The sequence below is a fragment of the Leishmania braziliensis genome (assembly GCF_000002845.2).
Source record: "Leishmania braziliensis MHOM/BR/75/M2904 contig, possible fusion of chromosomes 20 and 34".
In the NCBI taxonomy this organism is placed as follows: domain Eukaryota; phylum Euglenozoa; class Kinetoplastea; order Trypanosomatida; family Trypanosomatidae; genus Leishmania; species Leishmania braziliensis.
Window position 1 is genome coordinate 553,386 of NC_017947.1, and position 20,225 is coordinate 573,610.

Here is a 20,225-nt window from a genome sequence, read left to right on the forward strand (position 1 = left end):
AAGGACACTATTGGAGCCATCCCACCCCTCTGGCAGAAGCCCAGCGAGGTCAATCTGCGGCGCCGACACACCGCTTATGCCCGCTTGACTGTGATGAGCATCGGTGGCGGTGGCAGCCGGTGCGGTTTCAGTGGCGCTGTTAGTGCCTCGCGAAAACATTCTTCATACCTTTCTTAGAGACCTGAAATAGTTTCGATAAGCAAGAGATAACAAACCCCCCTCCCGGCAGCGATGGAAGAGTGAATGCCAGAAGCAGAGAGAAAGCGGAAGGGGGCGGATGGGCGAAAAAAATACAGAGCGTGATGTGGCAAGGGCTGGCGTAACAGCCTGCTCGCTGCAGTAGCGTATACAAGGCGGATCGCCCCCACAAGGAAAACAACGAGAGAGTGAGACGTTGTGGCGGCAATACGTTTTTTTTTTTTGCACGGCCTCAGAGTTGACCGCCACGTGAAGGCCACCACACAAGTTCGACCGTGTGCAGTGTAGATTTGAGAGGTTCCTTTCGTTCTTTTTTTCGTGCATCGCTCTTGCTGCTCTCCTTATCAACTGGCTCTCTCTCTCGGAGGCGTTGTGGTCCAAGTAGTTGCCCCAGAGGTGTGGGAATGCGTCCTCGGGGCAACCTCGACTCCTGCTCGCCACACAGCTGTGGCTGCCTCGGTGGTGTACCCAGCCTCCAAGGTGCGGATACGTCGAGCCAACTGCTCCATCTGGCTGAGCAGGTGCTGAGTGGGGGTGGCAGAGACAGAACTCGATCTGACAGTCGCGTAGTTGTTGTTGTCGCGCAGATGAGTTCCACTATGCGGCTGCAGAGGTGAGGAGGAGTGAGGTGACTCGACGAGGGCGGCGCTGTGGCGCCGCGCAGCTTTGCGGCGCAACCGTTCTGCGCGCTCACCTTTACGCGCAGAAAATAGCGGAGTCGCCGTGCAGGATCTCAGCGGTGCTTGGCTTTCTGTGTCGCTTCCACTCTCGTTGCTGTGCCAGTGCTGGTCGATGGCTCTGGTGGGTGGTGGCGTCCTCACACGTGTTGTCCTGCCTGGGGTTGGGGTGATGGAATACGGGAGCTCGGCGAACACTGGCTGCGCTGGTGGCATCGATCGCGAACTAGTAGCTAAGACTTGCACACAAAAGGTAGAGGAGAAGAAAAGCCGCTGCTGCAGTTGCACCGCCAGTAGTTGTCGCTGCAGCGCAATGGTGCGTTTTCGCAGCGGTATGGAGAGTTGTCTACGCAGAACAGCTCGAAAGCCACCCTGTGGTGCCGTGAAGGTGGTCGTACGCCCTCCTTCATTCTTGCCACTATGCCCTGTACTTTCTGGACCATCGTGAGCTGCAGCTGCCGCCGCGGTGCTCCTGCGCATGGCAGTGGTGCTGCCACAATGAGCTGGAGACCTCTGTGACGATTGCGCGAAAGCTGCGTAGTGCGTGGGCGCGCGGCTGGCATACTCCGGACGACCCAGGTGCGACCGGCCAGGAGGTACGACTTTAGACACTGCAGAGCGCGCGGGCAGCGGTAGCGGTACCATGGCGGCCGGATTGGTGGTGCTCTCGCTGTCTACCTCTCCGACATCTGCTTCCTCATGGTGCTCAACTCTGCTGTCTCCTGTGATTCTCAGAACCGCCCCGCGCCCTCTGATACTTCTCATTCCTGCAGTGCTGTTGGCGGTGACCGGCAGACAACGCCGCCGATCCACGTTGTACCGCTGCAACACGAAGCTGTACGTGCGCCAGTGGTAAAAAGTGCGCGCGAGTCGGCTAAGCCGCAAAAGGCGCTCTGCATTGGTGTCCATTATCGCTTCGCGAAGCCGTTGAGAATCTGCAGCATGCTGAGTAGCTCTCCGGCGCCATGTGCGTAGCACTCTTCTTCCCTGAAGCTGCTCACCGATCTTAAGCGCCAGTTCCTGTTGCCCCTGCCGCACAATCATGCAGACTTGCATGCGTCGATGCCATTGGAGAAACAAGGAATGTAGGAGGTGGCGGCGTTGCTGCCGCGCCACACAGGCCCGAATGTGCGTATCGCGTCGCCACCGTTGCACCCATCGCGTGAAGCAGACTCTAGCAAACTGTGCCACACGAAACGCGCGAAGTCGGTGCTCTTGATCCCGTCGCTGTTGTCGTTCCAGGAATCGGGAACGCCAAAACCACCACGCTTGACGAGTCAGGCTGCTGTGCGGTCGTTTTGATGCGATGAAGGTTCTCAGCTGTGCACTGATCGTGCACCGAAGCGTCCACCGCTGCAATGCGCGCCTCAGTATGACGGCGTTGCACTGCGACGTTGCGACGCGTAACGCCCGTTGCCGCACACAGGCTTCCTTCATGAGGAGAAGAACAGCGGTCCTGTGCTTTTCCGCGCGGTGACGATCGGCGACGGACTCCTGGCGTCGTTCCTGCCACTGTGTCCAAACCTGCCACTTCACTCGGCGTGCTCCAATCAGCTTCTGCTGAAGGGCACGCTGGGCTTGTACGAAGCGAGTAGTGCACCCCCAGGCCCGGAGTATGCGATGCCCCAACGTGGAGATGCGGAAGCGCCGTACTAAGGCAGCCATCTTCCATCGCTGCAGCAGCCTTTTAAAGTACTGTAGCGCCTTCAGTTCCGTGTAGGCGTCGCAACGCGCCATGTCGCGCACTTCCTTGTGACGCTGTAGGAGTGCTGCTCGGCGACGCCTCCAACAAGCCCAGCACTGCGCTCTCGTCGTCTCCCGCCGTTGCAACTGAATAAAACGCGTCGCCAGCGACTCGTACAGGCGTCGATCACGCCAGTGAAAAAACAGCTGGTGCAGGACGGCATTTTCGCGTCTCTGGACGATGAAGCGGGCTCGCTCTTCTTGCTGCGCTTCTCGGCCGAAGAAACCGTGCGCGGAGAGTGCCGTAGGGCCGGATGATGCGGAGGTGCAGTTTGCATCTGCCAAAAAGCGCTGTTTGGAGGACAGGGTCATGGCCGGTGTACTGGAAGCCAAAGAGTCCTCCACGTCGCCTCGTCTTTGCAACAGAGGAATCTCGCGTGGGCGTCGATGCGGGCTCTGTCCACACTCCTCGCTCAGAGTGCTTATGTTATCTTCCGCACCCATGTCGAGTGAAGGTGGACTTCGCATTGTCGTCACACCACGCAATACACTTTCAAGTCGGTGCGTCTTTGACACGCTTGCGGCGTCGTCTCCGTGATCGGCACACGGAAGCATCGGCGCAGCCGGCAGGCTTGCACACTGAGGGTACTGGCTCTGACTTGGCGAAGGCGGCGCAGTATCAACCTCGATCGTCGATACGTCGAATTCTCGCACCTCTGTGAAGCTCCAAGCTGGGGGCACTCCACTACCCCGGCTATCGACCTTGCTGATGCGCGGTGTGTGTGCCGCCGTCTGCGTGACGGTCGTGTGGGACAACGTAACCGCTTCAGAGGCATCGCTGAGCTTCAAACGCTGTGGCGGAGCCTCCTCGACCACCTTTCGAGACCCAGCGCTGGACAGCATGCTTACTTGAGGAACGAGACTGAAGCAGTGAGCGGTTAGCGCAGACTGGTGCGGCTCTACCTCTGGGGCAGATGCCGCTGCGTGAGAGAGATGTGCTACCACCCGCAAGCCGCGCCGCGCCCGCCAGCGCTCCAGCGCGCGTCGTAGGAGAGAGATGCGGTACCAGGCCTTACTCTGCGCCTCTAACGAAACCTGAGCACACCACTGAGGCAGGTCATCCAGAAGCCAATCATGGATACATCCACCTTCAACCGCATCCGAAACACGAGAGGGCTGCCACGGTGATGATACGGAGGTTCGGCTGCGCTCCTTCCCGTCCAGCAAGAGGGGAAAGTAAAGCGGCAGAGGGTCAGATGGCGCCTCGCCAGCGGTGCGGAGAGGGGGCGGACAGCACAAGAAATGGTCGCGGCGGTCTGTGGGGGTGCGCTGCAGTTCTGCCACGCTCAACGCTCGCGACAGCAGCGTCGACGCCACGGAGGAGGGAGCGTGGGGGCTACCGGAGAACAGCATCCACTCCGTAAGCTGGACGAGTGCCGTCGCGCACCATCCAGACTCGCGTGTGCGCAGCTCTTCGGCGGCCCGTGCCTGCGAGAGCAGCTGTAATACCTGCGTCCCAGCTGAGTGACCTTCACGCCAGGCCCTCGGCACAAGGGACACGGCCGTCCACGTTGAGCAGCGCAACAGATGGGCCGCCGTAAGGAGCCCATAGAGAGAGGCGTTGGTAATGCGCCCCCGCACGTCAGTGGAAGAGAAAAGCGCGCGAAACTCTTCCTTGCTTTGACTTTGAGGTCTGAGGCGCGCGTCTTCGTGCGAAGGACTGCACGAAAGAAGCGGCGAACTCCGGATCTGAGACTGCGGCGTTAAGCGGTCCACGATGTCCAGTGGAGAGTGCCAGCATTCACTGATGTCCGTTCGACAGTGGCGTAACTCATCTCCCAGCTTTTCGGCTCCGGACTGCGAGAGTTCATAGAGGGCGAAGATGATGCGGATGGCTTCGGCACAGACGGCCTGGTAAACTACGGTGCACGTCCCCTGGTGCGCTGTTACCAGGTCCTTGGTGGATAAGCTGAAGAGAGCGGACTCCTCTACACAAGAGCTCATTCTATGCGTTTGGCTCTATCTGTGAGTATGTATATGACCAACGACGCCTCTTTCGCTTTGAAGTGCGATGGTGAGTCGGCTCTGGAATGAGGTCTGTGTTTCTTGAAATCTGGCACTAGCCACGCTACTGGAGACACATATGTACCCTCCGCCCTCTTTTTCTGTCGTTGCACTGCAGGTGTGCGTGTAATCCTCTTCCCCATGAAAACGCCTGCGTGTTGCCGGCTGGACTTCGGATAGGGAACAGAAGAGAGGTGTTAGGGAGTGTTGTGCAGTCGTTTACGTACAGGCACAGATAAACACACACACACACACTGGTTTGTGCCCTAAGCGAGGGATCGAGAGAGGAAGAGAGCGCGATACGTGAGAGGCTTTTGGTGAAGTGTTCTGAGTCGAATCGCATCGCCGCACGTGTGATATGACATTTCGCGGCAAATGGCCGCGGCGGTATTTTGCATGGGTGCATGCAAGACCATGCAAACCCTACAGCTGCGCAGTCGCATGGTATTTGACGATTGAGTTCGTGTGTGCGTCTGTGGAAGCTCAAGCCTTGTTGCTGAGCGCCAAGCCAACTTCTACGCAGATGCACCAGCTTGATCCTTTTTGTGGTTGGCCGTCTTGTCACACAGAGAGGTCCTGTCGCAACACATCGAGAGGTGGTCTTGCGAGAAAGATCCGAACACATGATGGGGGCTCGGAGCAAAGAGAGGAAGCACTATGCCGCCCATAGCTACGCGCACACAGGGATTGAGGACATGGCACAGCATGAGGAACGAAACGGACACGCATAACGTTTTTTCCCGAAAATCCACACAGAAAAAAACATATGCAGCTAAGGAAGAAACGTCTAGGGTGTGAGGGGCGGATACGCGCAGGGGGGGGGCTATGAAGCAGGAAAACGTGAAACAAGCGGAACCGCTAACAGCCGCCTCTATGTGCAGGAGTCTGGACGTCTGTATATATGCCCGAAAAAGTCACGCAGGTGGTCAAATCAAACGAGCTGACGAAGAAAACAAACTAAAACTCTCACAGCGTACTTACGAGGCAAATTGGAGCCAGAATACCTCCTGCCACCGATGTGCCAGTCCTGCAATACTCACCTAGACGTATTTCCACCACTACCAAGCAGCAAAAAAAAAAAAACAGAAATACGGACGTTTCCCTCTCTTTGAGCAGCAGAGCCGTGCAAAACACTTGTCACTGAAACATATGTGGCGTCCATACTCATCAGGTGCTTTATGGCGCACACGGTGTCGCGACGGCGTGCGCGTGGCCTTCCACGTACTGGAGCATGTGTGTCTCTCGGTGTATGTACGTGTTTGTTTGCATCTGTCCGAGACGCTCGCTTCAAGTGATAAAGATGCCCGCGGTAGAGTCAAGTGCGTCGTGGTTGACGGCGACGAGCTTGGAAACCACCTCGCCATTTGTGCGCGCGCGGGGCATCGCCAGCGCGGAGGCGGTCCCGTCGTCCGTGCTCAAACCACTCTCGACGCAGTAAAACCTTGTGGGCCGCTTTAGGAAGAGGATGTCCTCGTTCCACACCTTGTCCGCCAGCAGCATCTCCTGCGGAGTCAGAAGGGTGTCCGTGGTCAACGTAAGTTGCAGCTCCGCTTTCTTCTTGGACTCTGCGGCCGCCTCTTCAGCATCAGCCACCGTCGCGGAATCCACCTCTGCCCACCTCTGCAAGCCGTACACTAGCAGATCCTCGATGATGTTCATCATGGCATTATCGAAGGCGTCGTCACCGGACTGCGTGTGCAGGTGGTGACGAGGTATGTTGGCAATACGACTCAGAACGCATGCCTTGTAGCGGTCGGGTGGCGTCGCAGAGTTGGGGGATGGCGTGCTGTTACCACGGGTCGACGCGGCGTTCGCCGACACGGAGGACGCCGCGGTGCCGAGGTGTTGCTCCAGGGTGCGCTCCAGTACCATGCGGTCCAGGTACTCATCCTTCAAGTACATGGCGGCGCTCACGACACGCACGACGAGATCCGGCATTGTAACAGGGGCAGTCGCGGCACCAGCCGTGTCAGTACTGGGCGGTGCCTGTGAGGGGAACGCGCTTGTCACCCCGCTTTCCCTTTGTTGCTGCTGTGGGGTAGGCGGTGAGTGGATGACCGAAGAGGCAGTCGAGGCGGCGCTCCGGTTCACATGCAGTCCCATAGGCGTACTGGCCCCAGCTGAGCTTGCCGACGTAGGCTTTGGGGCTGGAGATCGTGGCAAGAAAGGCGCCGGGACACCAGTCGCGTTGCTCTTCGAGGAGGCTGAAAATTGTTGCAGAATTGGTGACTTCGGCGGAGCGCCAGGGGCACGGGGACGCGTCGATGGCGTCACCGGCAGAGAGACGCCAGGGGCTGGGAACGACCGCGAAAGGCCAGAAGTCACCGTCGCCGCAGTTACGCCTGCCGCTGCACTGGGGGGAAGGGTGTTTCGCAATGTCTCTACCCCCTCTGTAGCCGTACCAAAAATGCGCTGGCGATGCAACAGCACCAGCCGTGGAAACCACTGCAGCGGTAGTCCGTATTCACAAACCACGTGCTCGGCGATGTCGATTCGATTCGTCTCAATCAAGTACTCAACGATCTCCGTGCGGAGACGAAGCTGCTGCTGCGTGAAGCGAAGGTTTTCGGGTTGTACTAGGTGCGGAGTCGATGGCGGGCAGACCTGCTGAAGAAGATGAGCTGCATCGTCGTTCATGCTCTTGACGGAAGACGAGAAAGTCGCGGTAAGTCGCTCGTTTGGCACGTTGCGTGTGCCGCGAGACGCGCCGTCTGGGTGATGCTCCGGAGACTCCCCGTCCGCCGCCAGCAGCGCTGTCTGTTGCAGGTACGCAGGCACCTCGTCAAAGAGCAGCTCTTTCAGGCGCATCAAATACGGCCTATACTTGTGCCTCACGCTTTCGAGGCGCGTGGCTACTTTCTTCAAGGAGGCCCCGGTTGCCGCAGCGTTCGGCGTATCTGCCTCCCTTTTCTGAAGGACAGCCACGGCAGACCGCACAGGTTGCAGCTCTTTCTGGACTTTCTGTACCTCGCGCAGCAGGTCTGCCATTTCCTGACGAGCAGCCGCCATCTTGTCAATGTGCGTGTGTGGGTGGGTGGGTGTGCTGAAGGTGCTCGGCTTTTCTTCTTTTGTTTTCGTTCGCTTCCTCTGGAGCGAGGGGGGAGGATAAATTGGGGGAAAGGCAAAACAAAGCAGCAGGGGAGGTATCGTGAGGGTGGAAGAGGGTGGAGGAGGAAGTCGTTCTCTATGGTGAAGACGATAGGTAGCAGCTCTGCTGCTCGTGCACTCGATCTTCTCGACCGAGCGTGGTGCCACCGCCGTCCTCGTCTCGCCACATGCATCACTCAGAACAGGCAAAGCTGCCGGCTGAAATCACGTAAAAAACAAACAAACACGCATTAGTGCCCTGAAGAGCAGTACCTCGGTCACCGCGACAACGAGTGAGTGAGTGAAAGAGGCGTCGTGAGAGTCGAGGTACTTCGGAGGTGGCGGGCTAAAGAGGTCCTCCCGACAATGGTGCGTTGCCTCACAGGAATCACACAAACGCTGCATACTACAGTCTTTCTGGGCGCATGCGCTACTTGCGTGTGAGGGTATATTAACTACCGAAGGTGGGCTCTATGAAGATGCATTAAAACGTTAAAACGAGCGAGATCAACCACCACCATTGCCACAGCAGCAACAAAGAACGTGCAGTAGGGGGGGGGGGGAAGGGGGGAAGAGGAGGGAGCATCCTGTTACAGCCCTGGACTGACTGTTTCCGTCACCCTCTTTTTGGTCTCACCGCCGGAACCCCCCGCCCCTTCCTTGCGGCCGCCCAGCTTAGGTGACACAAAGCCAAGTAAGAATGCCTAACATGCCCTTTAACAAAACACAAACACCCGGACCCCTCCCCAAAGCACGGATACGCCTCCTCCCTGACGTACCGCCACGGTGAGGCACACCCTCTACGCGTGCTTTCGCACGAGATACATCGCCCCCTTCGTTGCCCGCAACGCGTTGGCGATCGCGATTTTCACCTGGCGCACTTCATTCTCGACGTTAAGCACGTCCTTCCACTGCAGTGGCGCGCTGCGGATACCAGTGGAGTCCAAATCGCCATCCACAGCGGTTCCCGGGACATCGAGCGCCGTGGCCGCGTCGTATAGTCGCGTCCATTCACCCTCACGTGCGCCACCACGCCCCGGTAGCAGCTCCCACAGCGTAACCTCTGGGCTGAGCTTCGCCCCATCGTCCGTGGCGGGCAGCAGGGAGGACTGGGAATCGCTTGTAGTCGACGCCACACCGGGAGGAGTGCTCGCGCCATTCCGTCCCTGCACATGCGGGGGGCGGGAAGAGGGGCCATCGAGGTCGAATGCCACCGTCGTGTTCGGGTCACATCCAGGTCTGCCCCCACAGCAAGTCGTGGCCGAGGGAGGTGGGTCGCCGGAGTACGGCTCGCGTCGTCCAGACGACGCCTGGGCGAGCTCAACCGCAGCTGAGGACTTTGATATCGTCTGCGACCCCGTCGCAGTGTTGCGCCCACCGCCGAGAGCATCAACTGCGGGCAACAAACCCGGCGCCAATGGCATGCTGAAGGCGTCGGTGTTGCCGGCTTCAACATGTGCTGCTGCCGGCGGAGAGAATGGCAGATTGTGGGGCGTAGACGACACCGTCGATTTCTGATCGGCGGCACTGGCAGCGCGCACGCTGTTGCTCAGCGTGTGCGGTCCAGCAGAGGAAGTGCCAATTACCCAGGCGTTTGCAGCCACCCGGCTCGCACGGAGACCGCCACGGTAGTCCGTGTTGAACTCGCGCAGCTGATACACGGCTTCTTGTGCCTGCTTCAGAGTGTTGGTGAACTCACCAAGCGGAAGCTCGGATAGATAGCGCACAAAATCTCCTGGCAGAGTGAGGGTGTATGAAGACTGCGTCTGCGACGACGCTGAGCACGCCAGGGGAAGGACGAAGGAGTGCAGTAAGCAGACCATGGCGTGCAGGGCGTAAAGGTAGCACTCAAGGCGGAACTCTCGCACCTCCGATGTGCTTGACTGCACGAGGGACTGAGCAACGTGACGGATAATTTTTGCGACCAGTTGCCGCTTCGCAGCAGAGTGGCGGAGCATCGGTGGGCTGTCGGCGCAGGCGATGAAGACACCGGCATCCTCGTTGATTCGATGTCCGTACTCGGTGTTAAGCAGCAGATGGGCAAGATTGCGCACCGTCAGCGCCACGACATCGCGCCCGCGTTCAGCTACGGAGACGGTGTGCGCTGTTGCGGTGCTAGTTGCCCTGGTTAGCTTTGCCAGAGCCCCACCCGCATCTTCTCCATCACTGGCGTCGCCGCACTCTGCGTCCGCTGCACCTGCTGCTGCTGGCGAGGCTACAACAGATGTACCTCCAGCGGCACCACTCTTGCTGCCTTCCTCGCCATCGACGTCTGCAAAGCCATGCAACTCTGTCGGACCGCGGTGCCACACCTCTTCACTGCTCAGCATGCTCAGCAACTCGGCCAGCGCCATGCCATCAACGAGCCTGCGGCAGTCTACCGCCAGCACTGAGCATGAGAGAGCGCGCAGGCAGTCGGAGAACTCCGCACAGAGGGTCAGGTGCGACGCGCTGAGACGCACCGATCCAGCGATGGTACTGCTGACAGCCGTGGGAGATATGAAGACGTGGTCGATCAGCTGTCGATTGTCGCGGATAAATTTCTGCACTTCGTACAAGAGCGGCGCTGCATCGCCGAGGGAAGAGAGAAGTAGGTTCACCCACCTCACTACACCCAGCAGAAGGTACCGCAGCACCTCCTTGTTCTGCTCCACGAGGGTCCTGCTCGGGACCTGGTCAAAGGAGGGAGTGGCCTGAGAGTAGCCCAACACCACCAGCGTACTGTACTGCCATGCCCGCATCGAGAGGCACGAGTGGAGCAGGTCGCTGTGCAGCACCTGCGAGCTGTGGCTGAGGGAGATGACCGAGAAGACGTCGAAGGCGCTGCGTAGGTGCCACAGTAGCGTGCCCAGTTGTGCGCCGTTGCTGGTGAGGAAGTTGCAGACTGCACGGTCCACGCTCTGAAGCAGCGCCGTAGCGCACCGTAACGCCCACCTACCGAGTTCATCACCGCCTCCGGGGTCTGGGTGGCAGAACTCGTCACGAATTGGTGCCGACACCTGTAGGAGGGCAACCAGAAGTGCTACCGCCTGCTGCTGGTGCGCCGAGAGTGCTGTTGCGCCGCTGCCACTGCTGTTTGCTGGAGCAGCGCCGCTCAGACCATTGCTTGCCTGCTCAGCGGCCACGTTCCCTCCGAGACGGTTCTCACCACCCCCGCTTGCGCTCGAGCCGCTGCTGCCGCAGATGTCTGTGCACACCACATCAAGCAGTGCCCTTTGAAAGCGCCACACTACCACATCGTCGAGGTTGACACCAGGCGTCTCAGCGAGACACAAAAGGCTGAGGTAGAGCTCCGCCCGTGTCGACGCAATGCGAGTTCCCCAATGCACCAGGGCGCGCACCAGTGGCCCCAATAGCAAGGATGCACTAGTCACTTCCGGTCTACTCCAAGACGCAAGCGTGGTAGTCTCTTCACCTGCCACCGAAATAGGCGCTGCGCCGCTGCGTTCTGCTTCACGGTGCTGTATCAGTGCCTGCGCCAGCTGCGAGCGGTTCGCGACGCTAAAAAAGTTGCTGAGTTCGCCAGCGTGAGTGGCGAACGACTTGCCGGTTTTGTCACTCGCGCTTCCTGTTGCCCCTCCACCACCGTGGCTGTTTCGGTATTGAGGTGTGGTATGGCGACTCTTCTCGCGCGGGCGGCGCTGCCCGATTCTCATTTCTCGCTCCACGCCACAGCCGTGGCTGCGCACTGTCGTGGCCGTGATGGGCTGAGCAGACACGCTTGATGCGGTGCGACGCTCACACCCGCTGTGCCGATACGACACCGCACGTGCTGTATCGAGCGGTGCACCACCGCCTCCCTGCAGGCCAGGATAACTCCCGTTGCCTTGTTCGTACCAGGCTGCCTCCGCCTCCGCGTTCTGCGGTGTCGTGAGCGACAGCGCTACTGACGCACAAACTGTCTGCCGGAGGTGAGCCATCACAGTGGACAGACAGTGGCACAGACGAACCGCCACTTGCTCCTGAGCTGCTGCGGTAAGCCGCGTTGTGGCGTCCAGTCCGCGTAGAATGCACAAGGCAAAAGAACTCAGTCGCGACACCGACAAACCTTTCACGACCGAGCAGGACACACTCACAAGCTGGCACCAGCCCTCGACAAAACTGACGCCTGCCGCGTACGAGAAGAAACAGTCATTTGCGGCAATGAAGGGTCGCAGTCGTTCGCGCAGCTCAGCCATGGTCATAGGCGGCTTGTTTGCGCGCGCGTGCTCCGCTTGAATCGCGCTATAAAGACTTGTCATGTTGTACTGCACGACGCCGTCTGTCGCAGCGGGAACGAGATGGTTTAGTCCTCCAGCAACATCGGGCAGCTTTTCTGGGAAGGTAGGCAGTACTTGTAGTGCCTGTGGCAGCCAGCTCGTAATGTCGACAGCGGCGTCACGAGACATGACCGCCACGCCCGCATTCCACTGCTGTTCTCCATCCTGGTCTACGTCACGTTGCGACAGCGCGTTCGCGTGTGTTTCGCTATCGAAGCCGTCTACCTCGTAGAGGCTCCGAACTCCGCTGTCCGCGATGGCGCCGTATTCGCACTCGCTCAGCGCGGCGGGACCACTGCTGCTGCCGAAGGGGTAGAGGAGCGAGAGCAGCACCTCGACCGCGATGGACGTGATGGTTGTGTTTTGCGCAAGCCGCAGGTTCTCCGGGGCTGTGCGATACGTGTAGCAGACCTCCAATGCCAGGAGTTTGAGCACGTACGCGTACTTGCTGAGTGCAACCGGGGTGCACTGACTGGCTTGGTAGTGCTGCAGTCGCAGGAACAGCGTCTGGCAGACCGACTCTAGAAAGGGGCGAATGACGAGGGAGCCGTAGAGTCGGTTGGCACGCAGGAGGTAGAGCAGCTTCACGTACTTGACGGCCAGGGCCGGATGTGCGCGTTCGACCTCACAGCTACATGCGCCCTCAACGACGGAAGTGAGAAGGGTGGATCGCCACCACCGAGGCTCGCCGGCGGTGCCGTTCCCGTCAGTCGCGTTGTCATGCATGGAGGCCACTCGAGCTGCTGCGGAGACATATGGCTGTCCCCGTCGGTGGCGGCGAGAGTAGTCCTCACCATAAAAGCCGCCCATCCACGCGGTCAGCGACGGCTCCGTCACATCTGCGTGCTGCATGAGAAGATCGAGCAGCAGCGACTTGGTCTCTATGAGCACCGCGGCCGACCACCCAGGGATGAGCTCTGACGGTTGGAAGTCGAGCTGCGCCAGCTCTGGTGGCGCCTGCATCACCATTGGCGCAGTGTTCAGCGGATGCAGAAGCTGTGTAAAGGAGTCGAGGACTGGGGCGTACTTGTGAGTGAGCCCAGCCCAGTAATGCGCTGCCTGATTCGCTGTTTCAAAGGGGAACAGCAGCAAGAGCTGCAGCGTGGTCTTCGTCAGGAGGGTGTCGTGCAGTGAACACATGCCCAGCACGCGCACAGCCAAATCGTTGTTGAGAGTGGTGCGGTTGTCAAAGAGCAATAGCTCAATACTCTGTTCTCGCACTGTCTGGATTGCTGTGATGAGTAGCCGCATCGCCTGGCGGACGGCCGCGCGGTGGTGACTAAGAAGCTCGTACGATGCATCGCTAGCCTCAAGAATAAGCTTGAGCACCTCGCCGACCACGTCTGTCGGGGCCTTGTTGATCGCCATGATGACGGGAAAAGGCAGCACTGCCGTGCGCCCGTTCTCGTCGCACCGGAAGCGCACGAGCAGCGCCTGCCGCAGCACCGCGCACGCGAGCGCCATCACCGTGTACCGCTCATGTGAGTGCGAAAACATGCGCTTCAGCACGCCGCGCAGTACTTCGTGCGAGATGAAGTGCGTGACTGTGTTGTACACAGGCAGCGCCGCCATAGGTGGCTGGTCGTGCTGGAACAGAGCGGTGACAAGATTGAGGAAGCCGATTGTAATGTCGTAGGTGCCCTGTGTGCACTCGCATTGGCAGTGCCCTATAATGGAAAGCGCCTCCTCGTGTACAGGCGACTCTCGCTGTCCGGCAGCAGCCGGGGATGACAACGTGGTGAAGCGATTGTACAAAGCGGAGCTGGCGCTAGTGCCGCCTTCATGAACCTGATGTTGTGTGCGCACCGACGACTGATGAAGCAGGCGGCGCTGCTCCAGAAACGACCAGACTAGCTGCGCGTCCGCCGCGTTCGTGATAAGGGCCGAGATGAGCGACAGTGTACTGCCCAGCATAATCTGGCTTTGCTGCGGTGCCGAGAGGAACGTCAGGGCGAGCGCAAGGGTCATGTGGGCGCTCACGATGGGCTGCAGAGTGGGGTGGCCAAATAACTGGCGCAGCAAGAGAAAGAAGCTGGCGATAAACTTGCGCTGATACTTGCGCGCGTAGGCACGGGTGAACTGCTGGTGCAACGCGCGCGGCGCCCTGTTCGCGCCTGGCACCGTCGACAAGAGCGTATACATGTCGTCACCATCGGCCGCATCACCTGCCACAGACCCTGCAGAGGACTTCTGTGCTGCTGCCAACGCCATGACTGAATCTGCGCTGCCGCCGCTTCCCAGCGCGCCAGGAGTGCCAATAACGGCACTGTTGAAGCCAGCGCACTCGAGTGCCTGACTCACCAAACTGTGCCACTGCATCTCGCCACACTCTGTCTGAGCGTCCGTGAGGAGCACCACAACTCGCTGCGTGTACTGCGGGTTACGGCCGATCATCGCCATCACTTCCAGAAACCTGGTCATCAGCTTCAGCGTGTAGTTCTCCCACTTGGCGCCGAAGCCGCTGATCGAGCAGCTGCCCCCTCCGGTGGCACCCACGGTGGCCGAGGGAGCGCTGCTGCGCTGCGTGGCGAAGACTTGCCGCATGTGCTTCACAAAATTCTTGAAGATGAAGAAGGTTGCGGCACAATCAGAGTCGAGGTCTGGGTTTAGCACCTTTGGTGGCAGGTGCTGTAGGCAAATCGCGAGTGCCTCAAGCAGATGCGCCATCTCAGACGTGAACGGTTCCCCGACAACATCGCCACCAGCTCCAGTACGCGTTACCTTCTGCAGCCACACTTCCGCGTCCTCCGTCTCCTCCGTGCGGCCATTCTGTGCTGCGCCGCGGTGCTGGTAGCCGTAGTACGCCTCCGGCGCCGCCACGCCTCCGCTGCGCATAGATGCGGGCAGACGTGGCAGCTCCTCAAGCTGCTCGCAGTACCGCCGGTGTGTAGCTACTTCCAGCTCCGAGAGATGGCGGAGCAGCGGCAGCATCTCATCAAAGAGATACGACATCATCTCGTACGGAGCAATGTAGAGAAGACCAAGGGGGATTGAAAGTGTCCGGGGGACAGGTGCCAGCTGTACCATCCGTTTCGTAACTTTGCCGCGATGAACGGCAACGCTTGCCGGAGTCATAGGCATGCGCGAAGACGAGGGCGAGGCCATGCGCGCACCAAGGAAGGCGTCCAGTGCTTTGTCGTAGCCTTGCTCACTTCCCTTGGCGCGGAGGAGGCAGCCTTCGGCCAAGGTCAAGATGCTCAGGTAGCTGTCAGCGAGAACTTGCCATGTGTACACCGCCGGTGACAAAGACGAGGCGGCACGGTCGCCACCGCTGCCCCCACCAAGCAACAGCTCCCCTCCACCGCCGCGGCGGGCATCTGTAAGCCCGTCACTGTAGAGACCCCCGCCAGCACTTGCGCTCGGCGCCTGCACACTCTCACGGAGTTTGCAGCGCAGTGCGGATACAGCGGTGCCAAGGGATCCAGCTGCAGTGGAGTGAATCAGCTCATTCAGGTGCAGCTCTCCTGTGGTGGAGCGCAGTTTCTTCCATACGGCGGTCATGTTCACCACGGAGAAGACGCAGAGCCAGAGGAGAGTGTTGAGGCAGCACGTGTCTACGTTGTCACTGAAGGCTGGCAGTGGCACAATTCGGTTCTGTAACGAATTCTTTAGTAGAAGGTACAGCGTCTCCATCAGGTCCAGCGCCTCCTTCACCACACTCACTGTCAGCTGAAAGTGGCGCGACAACACATACAGACACTGCGCGGCGAGCAGTACTGGGCTCTTGTCTGGCCGCTTACGCCGGTTGTCAATGAAGAGAGTGCATGCGGCGCCCTCGCCATCACTAGCCTGGCTGTTCGCTGTGATGGTCGTTTTTAGAAAGGAAATGAGATTGCTTGCGGCAGGCACGGCCACTGCCGCCACCGCCGCATGCAAGCCTTTTACTTCCCCTACACTCTCTGTCCACGGAGAGGTAGCTGGGTTGTCGACCGGCGGGGCTTCGCTATTATTGTAGCCACTGTCACACAGCAGCAGCGTCTGCAGGAACTCTAAAGCTTGCTCCACCTGCAGTCGCCGTCGCTCTTGCTGCTGCTTGGGCTCGTTTGCGCGCGCCAATGTCGAGTAGGTCACGCTGGCTACTGCAGCTGGGGCGGTGCTGGTGGAGAAGTTGGTGAGCGTAGCTTGAGGCGCCACCGCTGCCTGCCACTGAGCACCTGTATGCAGGGCTTTTGTGATTGCCTGAGGCACTGTAGCTGGCGGCGCTACTGTCACTTCCATAGGAGTGCTGAAGCGCTTCTTGAGTTCTTGAGTGAAGGCGTCGCTGACCACCCCGTCGCGGCAGGCCTTAGCGAAGAGCTCCACGTAGGCCGGCGTAGCTGGTTGCATCGCTGATGCAGGCGCAGGCGCAGCAGAGGCATTACCGAGACCTCCCGTAGCAACAGGGGGGTTCCTGCATGCAAACCCACCTGGCGCTGGCGGTGGACTGCTCGTCACGGCGTGTTGCCCCTGTGGGGCTTCTGACGAGACATTAACCGTTTGAGGTGGTTGCGCCGCCGTCACCGGAGCTCCGCTGCTGCCGCTCGCCGTAGTTAGTGTTGCTGTCGGCGCGGCCGGAAAGCCGAACGAAGGAGCAGCGCGGGTCTGTGACGGTTGTGGTGCGTTGGTAGAAGCTCTAAACATATTCCACAGCAATCAGCCGCCAGTAGCGCTGAAGCACAACGGAAAGAAAGAAAAAGATCGCCAGCCTGGCCAATTTGTGGGGAAAGGTGCAGCGGTCTTCTTTGACCACGACAGGAGGGCTATGCTGGCACGGACTTCCAAAGAAAGGAGGAAGAGGGAGGAAGAGGGAGAGAGAGACCGGTGCAGGGCTGGCCAGATCACCCACAAGGGAACTTTATCCTAATTGAACTCCGTGAGAGACAGCGAAAAAAGACACACAAAGAGGCCAACCAAACGGAGACAACAAACAACGACAGCGGAGATGAAAAGCACGTCGTAGAGACACCCAAGCGGTAATGAGGAGGAGGGAGTCCATACACAGTCGCTATCGTCCTCACCGGTCTTAGAAAAGAGGAGCGAAAAGAAAGACACACACGCATACACACCCAACACGCACAGCGTCGCCTTTCGTACCTGCAGTACCAGGAGACTTCAAACCTGAGATGACTGCAGCGCAGCAGCTACGAGACAGAGTCCTGCTCACCTCCGCTTCCCAGAAAGACGACGACCCACAAAAGAAAATTAGGAGATAAGAACTTCACTTTTGAATCAAGTCGCACCTACGGGTGAGGAGACTTCTATTTCTCTCTTCTCAGGTACTCGCCTAGCGTCGCTGCCTCTTTTTGGTGTGCTGCTATCGTTTCCGAGTGTCTTCGTGCGCGGGTTACTTTCCACCGCGCCTCTCTGAATGGATTGGCAAAGATTAGTGTCGCACGTCTATCCCCAGCGATTCGCATACGCGCATAATCAAGTGCGGGTACGTCTTTCCTTTTGTTTGTCTGCTTACGTGTATCTCCTTTTTGACTTTCAGCTGTCACAGTGCACCAACGGCTCAACAAAAACGAGAAAAAAAAACAGACTGAGTTGCTTCCTCGAGCGGGGATCACAAACCACACACACACTCACCACAGTCACACATGTTGATCCACAGGTGCGTGTGTGTGTGTGTGTGTGTGTGTGTGTGTGTGTGTGCGTGTTGAGTTGTGGAAAGCGAGGATAAAGGAGAGGGGAAAAGGAGACGAAAAGGAGCAGTGTGACCATACCATCTGCGAGAGGATGACAAGTACGGTGAGGCTGTAAGTAGGAGCGCCGTTGCAAAGCAGGGGCACAGTAAATGCAGGCGCAGTATCTTCCGCTGCCTGCAGGATGGAGCGGAACTCAGAATTCACACGGTGCCCTTGAGGTATGAAGACGAAAGAAGATCGGACAGTCTGTCCAGACGTGTTGAATGCCTCCGAGCTAACTACTACCAGAGCGCGCACGGTAATTTTAGCCACACCCTTGATGAGTGCCACTTGACTGGGCGGTTCTGCCGTTTGTGTGTTTGTCTCTATCGAACGTTACGTGTAATGCGACATGCGAGCATCTAACAGAAAAACCCAACAGGAGAAGTGGACTCCACACCTACGCCCACTGACGTGCACACGCCTGCGAAACACTGCCGGAAGCGTACCGTGATGCCTTTCGAGAATGGCGACCTCGACGGCACAGTTGCCGACACCGACCAGCCACACCTGCTCAAACAGCAAGACACATGTCCGCGCCGTATGTCTCCATGACGCCCGCGTGTGCGTGTGAAGGCCGTTACATGGGGGAAAACGAACACCCTGCAACGGTCCCCTGACTACCACGGAGGCAAGCGACTCCCTCCTCAGCAAGAAGGTGAACCATCATTTATCACCAAACGGCGACCCGCCCCTCCCCTCCTCAAAAAAAAAAAAAGAAAAAGCAGAGCAGCAGCGAAAGAGAGACATGATCGATAAACGCGCGCCGTTACTCCTTCCTGCGTCGCTTCATTGCAGCTCGCCTTTTCTCAATTTCATCCTCTAGACTGCGGTTGATCAGCTTCCGTTTCTCCAGTTCTGTGGCGGCGACCTCGACGCATCGGCGATACGCAGCCACCTCCTCCTTGATGCGCTCCGCGTTACCCATCTGCTCCAACTTCTTGGCCTCAAGATTTGTCTTGCGAACGAGACACGCCTCCCTGGCCTTCTCGATGCCTTTGATACGCTCACCCGCAGCCTGAACTAACTGCCGGTATGCCGCACATTGCGCTGTCACCCCCGCAAGGAATTCGAGGAGTTTGTTGAGTGCTTCCTGCTCCTCTTGTTCTATGCGGAGCTGGCCAGCGAGAGATCCGTCGATAATGTCACGCTGGACCGACAGCTCATCTGCGGCTAGCCTAGCCGTTTCACTGGCGTACTCCTGTGCCAGGTCCTTTTCTTGCAGGGCGACCTCACGGTACAGTCGCATCAGCGCACTATTGTAGTAGTAGCGCGTTTTTCCCGGTACCGCAGCTGGCTGAATTGGTACGGGCTCGCGTGTTAATGAGGGGGGGCATCCATCGCAGATGCCGACGAGGGCGGTGGTACTTTTCAATTCAGGGAAAACCTCTGTTAGCCCCTCGCCTAATACACCATTACTGACCGAGGCTGGCGCTGTCGCTGCTGACGGTGGTGTAGGAAATACAGATTCCAGTAGCGGCTCAAACCGCAGCATGTGAGTGTAGTAGAAATCCAGCACATTACTTTCGAGGCCAGACAGCACCTCAATCTGCTGCCGGACGCGAGTTTGCAAGTCCAGCTTGCGCGCTTGCAGCTTTTTGAACGCCACTTCATCTTGACAGGGAGTGCGACTTCGCTTGGGTCGTCCCTCCAGCATAGCTGCTCTGCGCGAGTTGTCGGACGACGAAGACAGGTCGCTCAAGGGAGCGCGACCAGGGCCGGCAGGACGACGAGCTCTGAGCATTGTGGCAGCATACACGCCTACACGTGCCGGTTTTCATTATTATCCATGAGTGTTACGTTAGTGCGGGCCATCATGTTCAGTGTGTGTGTGTGTGACCCACACACGCGCAGAAAGAGAAGGCGGGGAGGGGAGGAAAGCGAGAAAAGAGGTAAGGGGAGTTTAACAACAGTCGCAATACAACAAAAAGGAAACAGTAGCCACTGCGTATGCCCGTCGAGACAGCATTCATCGACTGGGTGCGCCCTCGGTCATGGTAAAAAATGCGCAGAGGACTTGGGGGGGGGGGGGGGGTGGCGGGGTGCGGGAAAGGGGTGTTGGGGCATGTCACCTTACCCTTGGCCTCCCATGCCCAGCCTTCACATGTCGGAGAGAACGACAGCCATGGCACACCCACGAGCATCGCAGCAGCAGTGGCGGCAGTGAGCAAGGCCACTCCCCCTCCAAATCTCTTTTCGCTTTCCCTTTTTGAGTTTCTATACTTCTTTGGGGGATTCGTTTACCGTAAGCAATACGATGGCCTCGATCAGCCTTCGTCAACGCAGACGTATACACACACACACGACAGAGAGATAAAAGGGGGGCAAACACCGACTGAAACAGATAAAGCAAACATGCGCACACGGATAGGGGGAGAGAGGGAGAGAGAGGACATCAAACGAATCAATAAAGTGATAAAATGAGAGCGAGAGAGGGAAGCGTAAGAGAGGTTCGAAAAGACACCCACAGCAATCACGTCGATTAGGCGTAAGCTTTGGTTAGAGCTTGACAGCAGCAAAAAGCATAAAAAAAAAAAAGAAGGATGGAAATGAGCCCATAAGACTCAGACAATGCAAGCAATCAAGAAGGGGAG

General features: G+C 58.5%; 4 protein-coding genes across 4 annotated transcripts; all 4 read right to left on the minus strand.

Moving 5' to 3' along the window:
- Positions 1-542: 542 nt before the first annotated feature.
- Positions 543-4,562, minus strand: LBRM_20_1370 (conserved hypothetical protein; the record flags this gene model as incomplete). The annotated part of the gene is made up of 1 exon (XM_001564371.2): positions 543-4,562. The coding sequence occupies one exon, from the start codon at positions 4,560-4,562 to the stop codon at positions 543-545; it is 4,020 nt and encodes a 1,339-aa protein (XP_001564421.2).
- A 1,347-nt stretch (positions 4,563-5,909) lies between these two features.
- On the minus strand, positions 5,910-7,631 carry LBRM_20_1380 (conserved hypothetical protein; the record flags this gene model as incomplete). The annotated part of the gene is made up of 1 exon (XM_001564372.1): positions 5,910-7,631. One exon carries the CDS (start codon positions 7,629-7,631, stop codon positions 5,910-5,912), a length of 1,722 nt encoding a protein of 573 aa, XP_001564422.1.
- Positions 7,632-8,509: 878 nt separating this feature from the next.
- LBRM_20_1390 (conserved hypothetical protein) lies at positions 8,510-16,588 on the minus strand (the record flags this gene model as incomplete). The annotated part of the gene is made up of 1 exon (XM_003722938.1): positions 8,510-16,588. One exon carries the CDS (start codon positions 16,586-16,588, stop codon positions 8,510-8,512), a length of 8,079 nt encoding a protein of 2,692 aa, XP_003722986.1.
- Positions 16,589-18,400: 1,812 nt separating this feature from the next.
- On the minus strand, positions 18,401-19,375 carry LBRM_20_1400 (conserved hypothetical protein; the record flags this gene model as incomplete). Its single annotated transcript, XM_001564373.2, has 1 exon — positions 18,401-19,375. One exon carries the CDS (start codon positions 19,373-19,375, stop codon positions 18,401-18,403), a length of 975 nt encoding a protein of 324 aa, XP_001564423.2.
- Between the last annotated feature and the right edge of the window lie 850 nt (positions 19,376-20,225).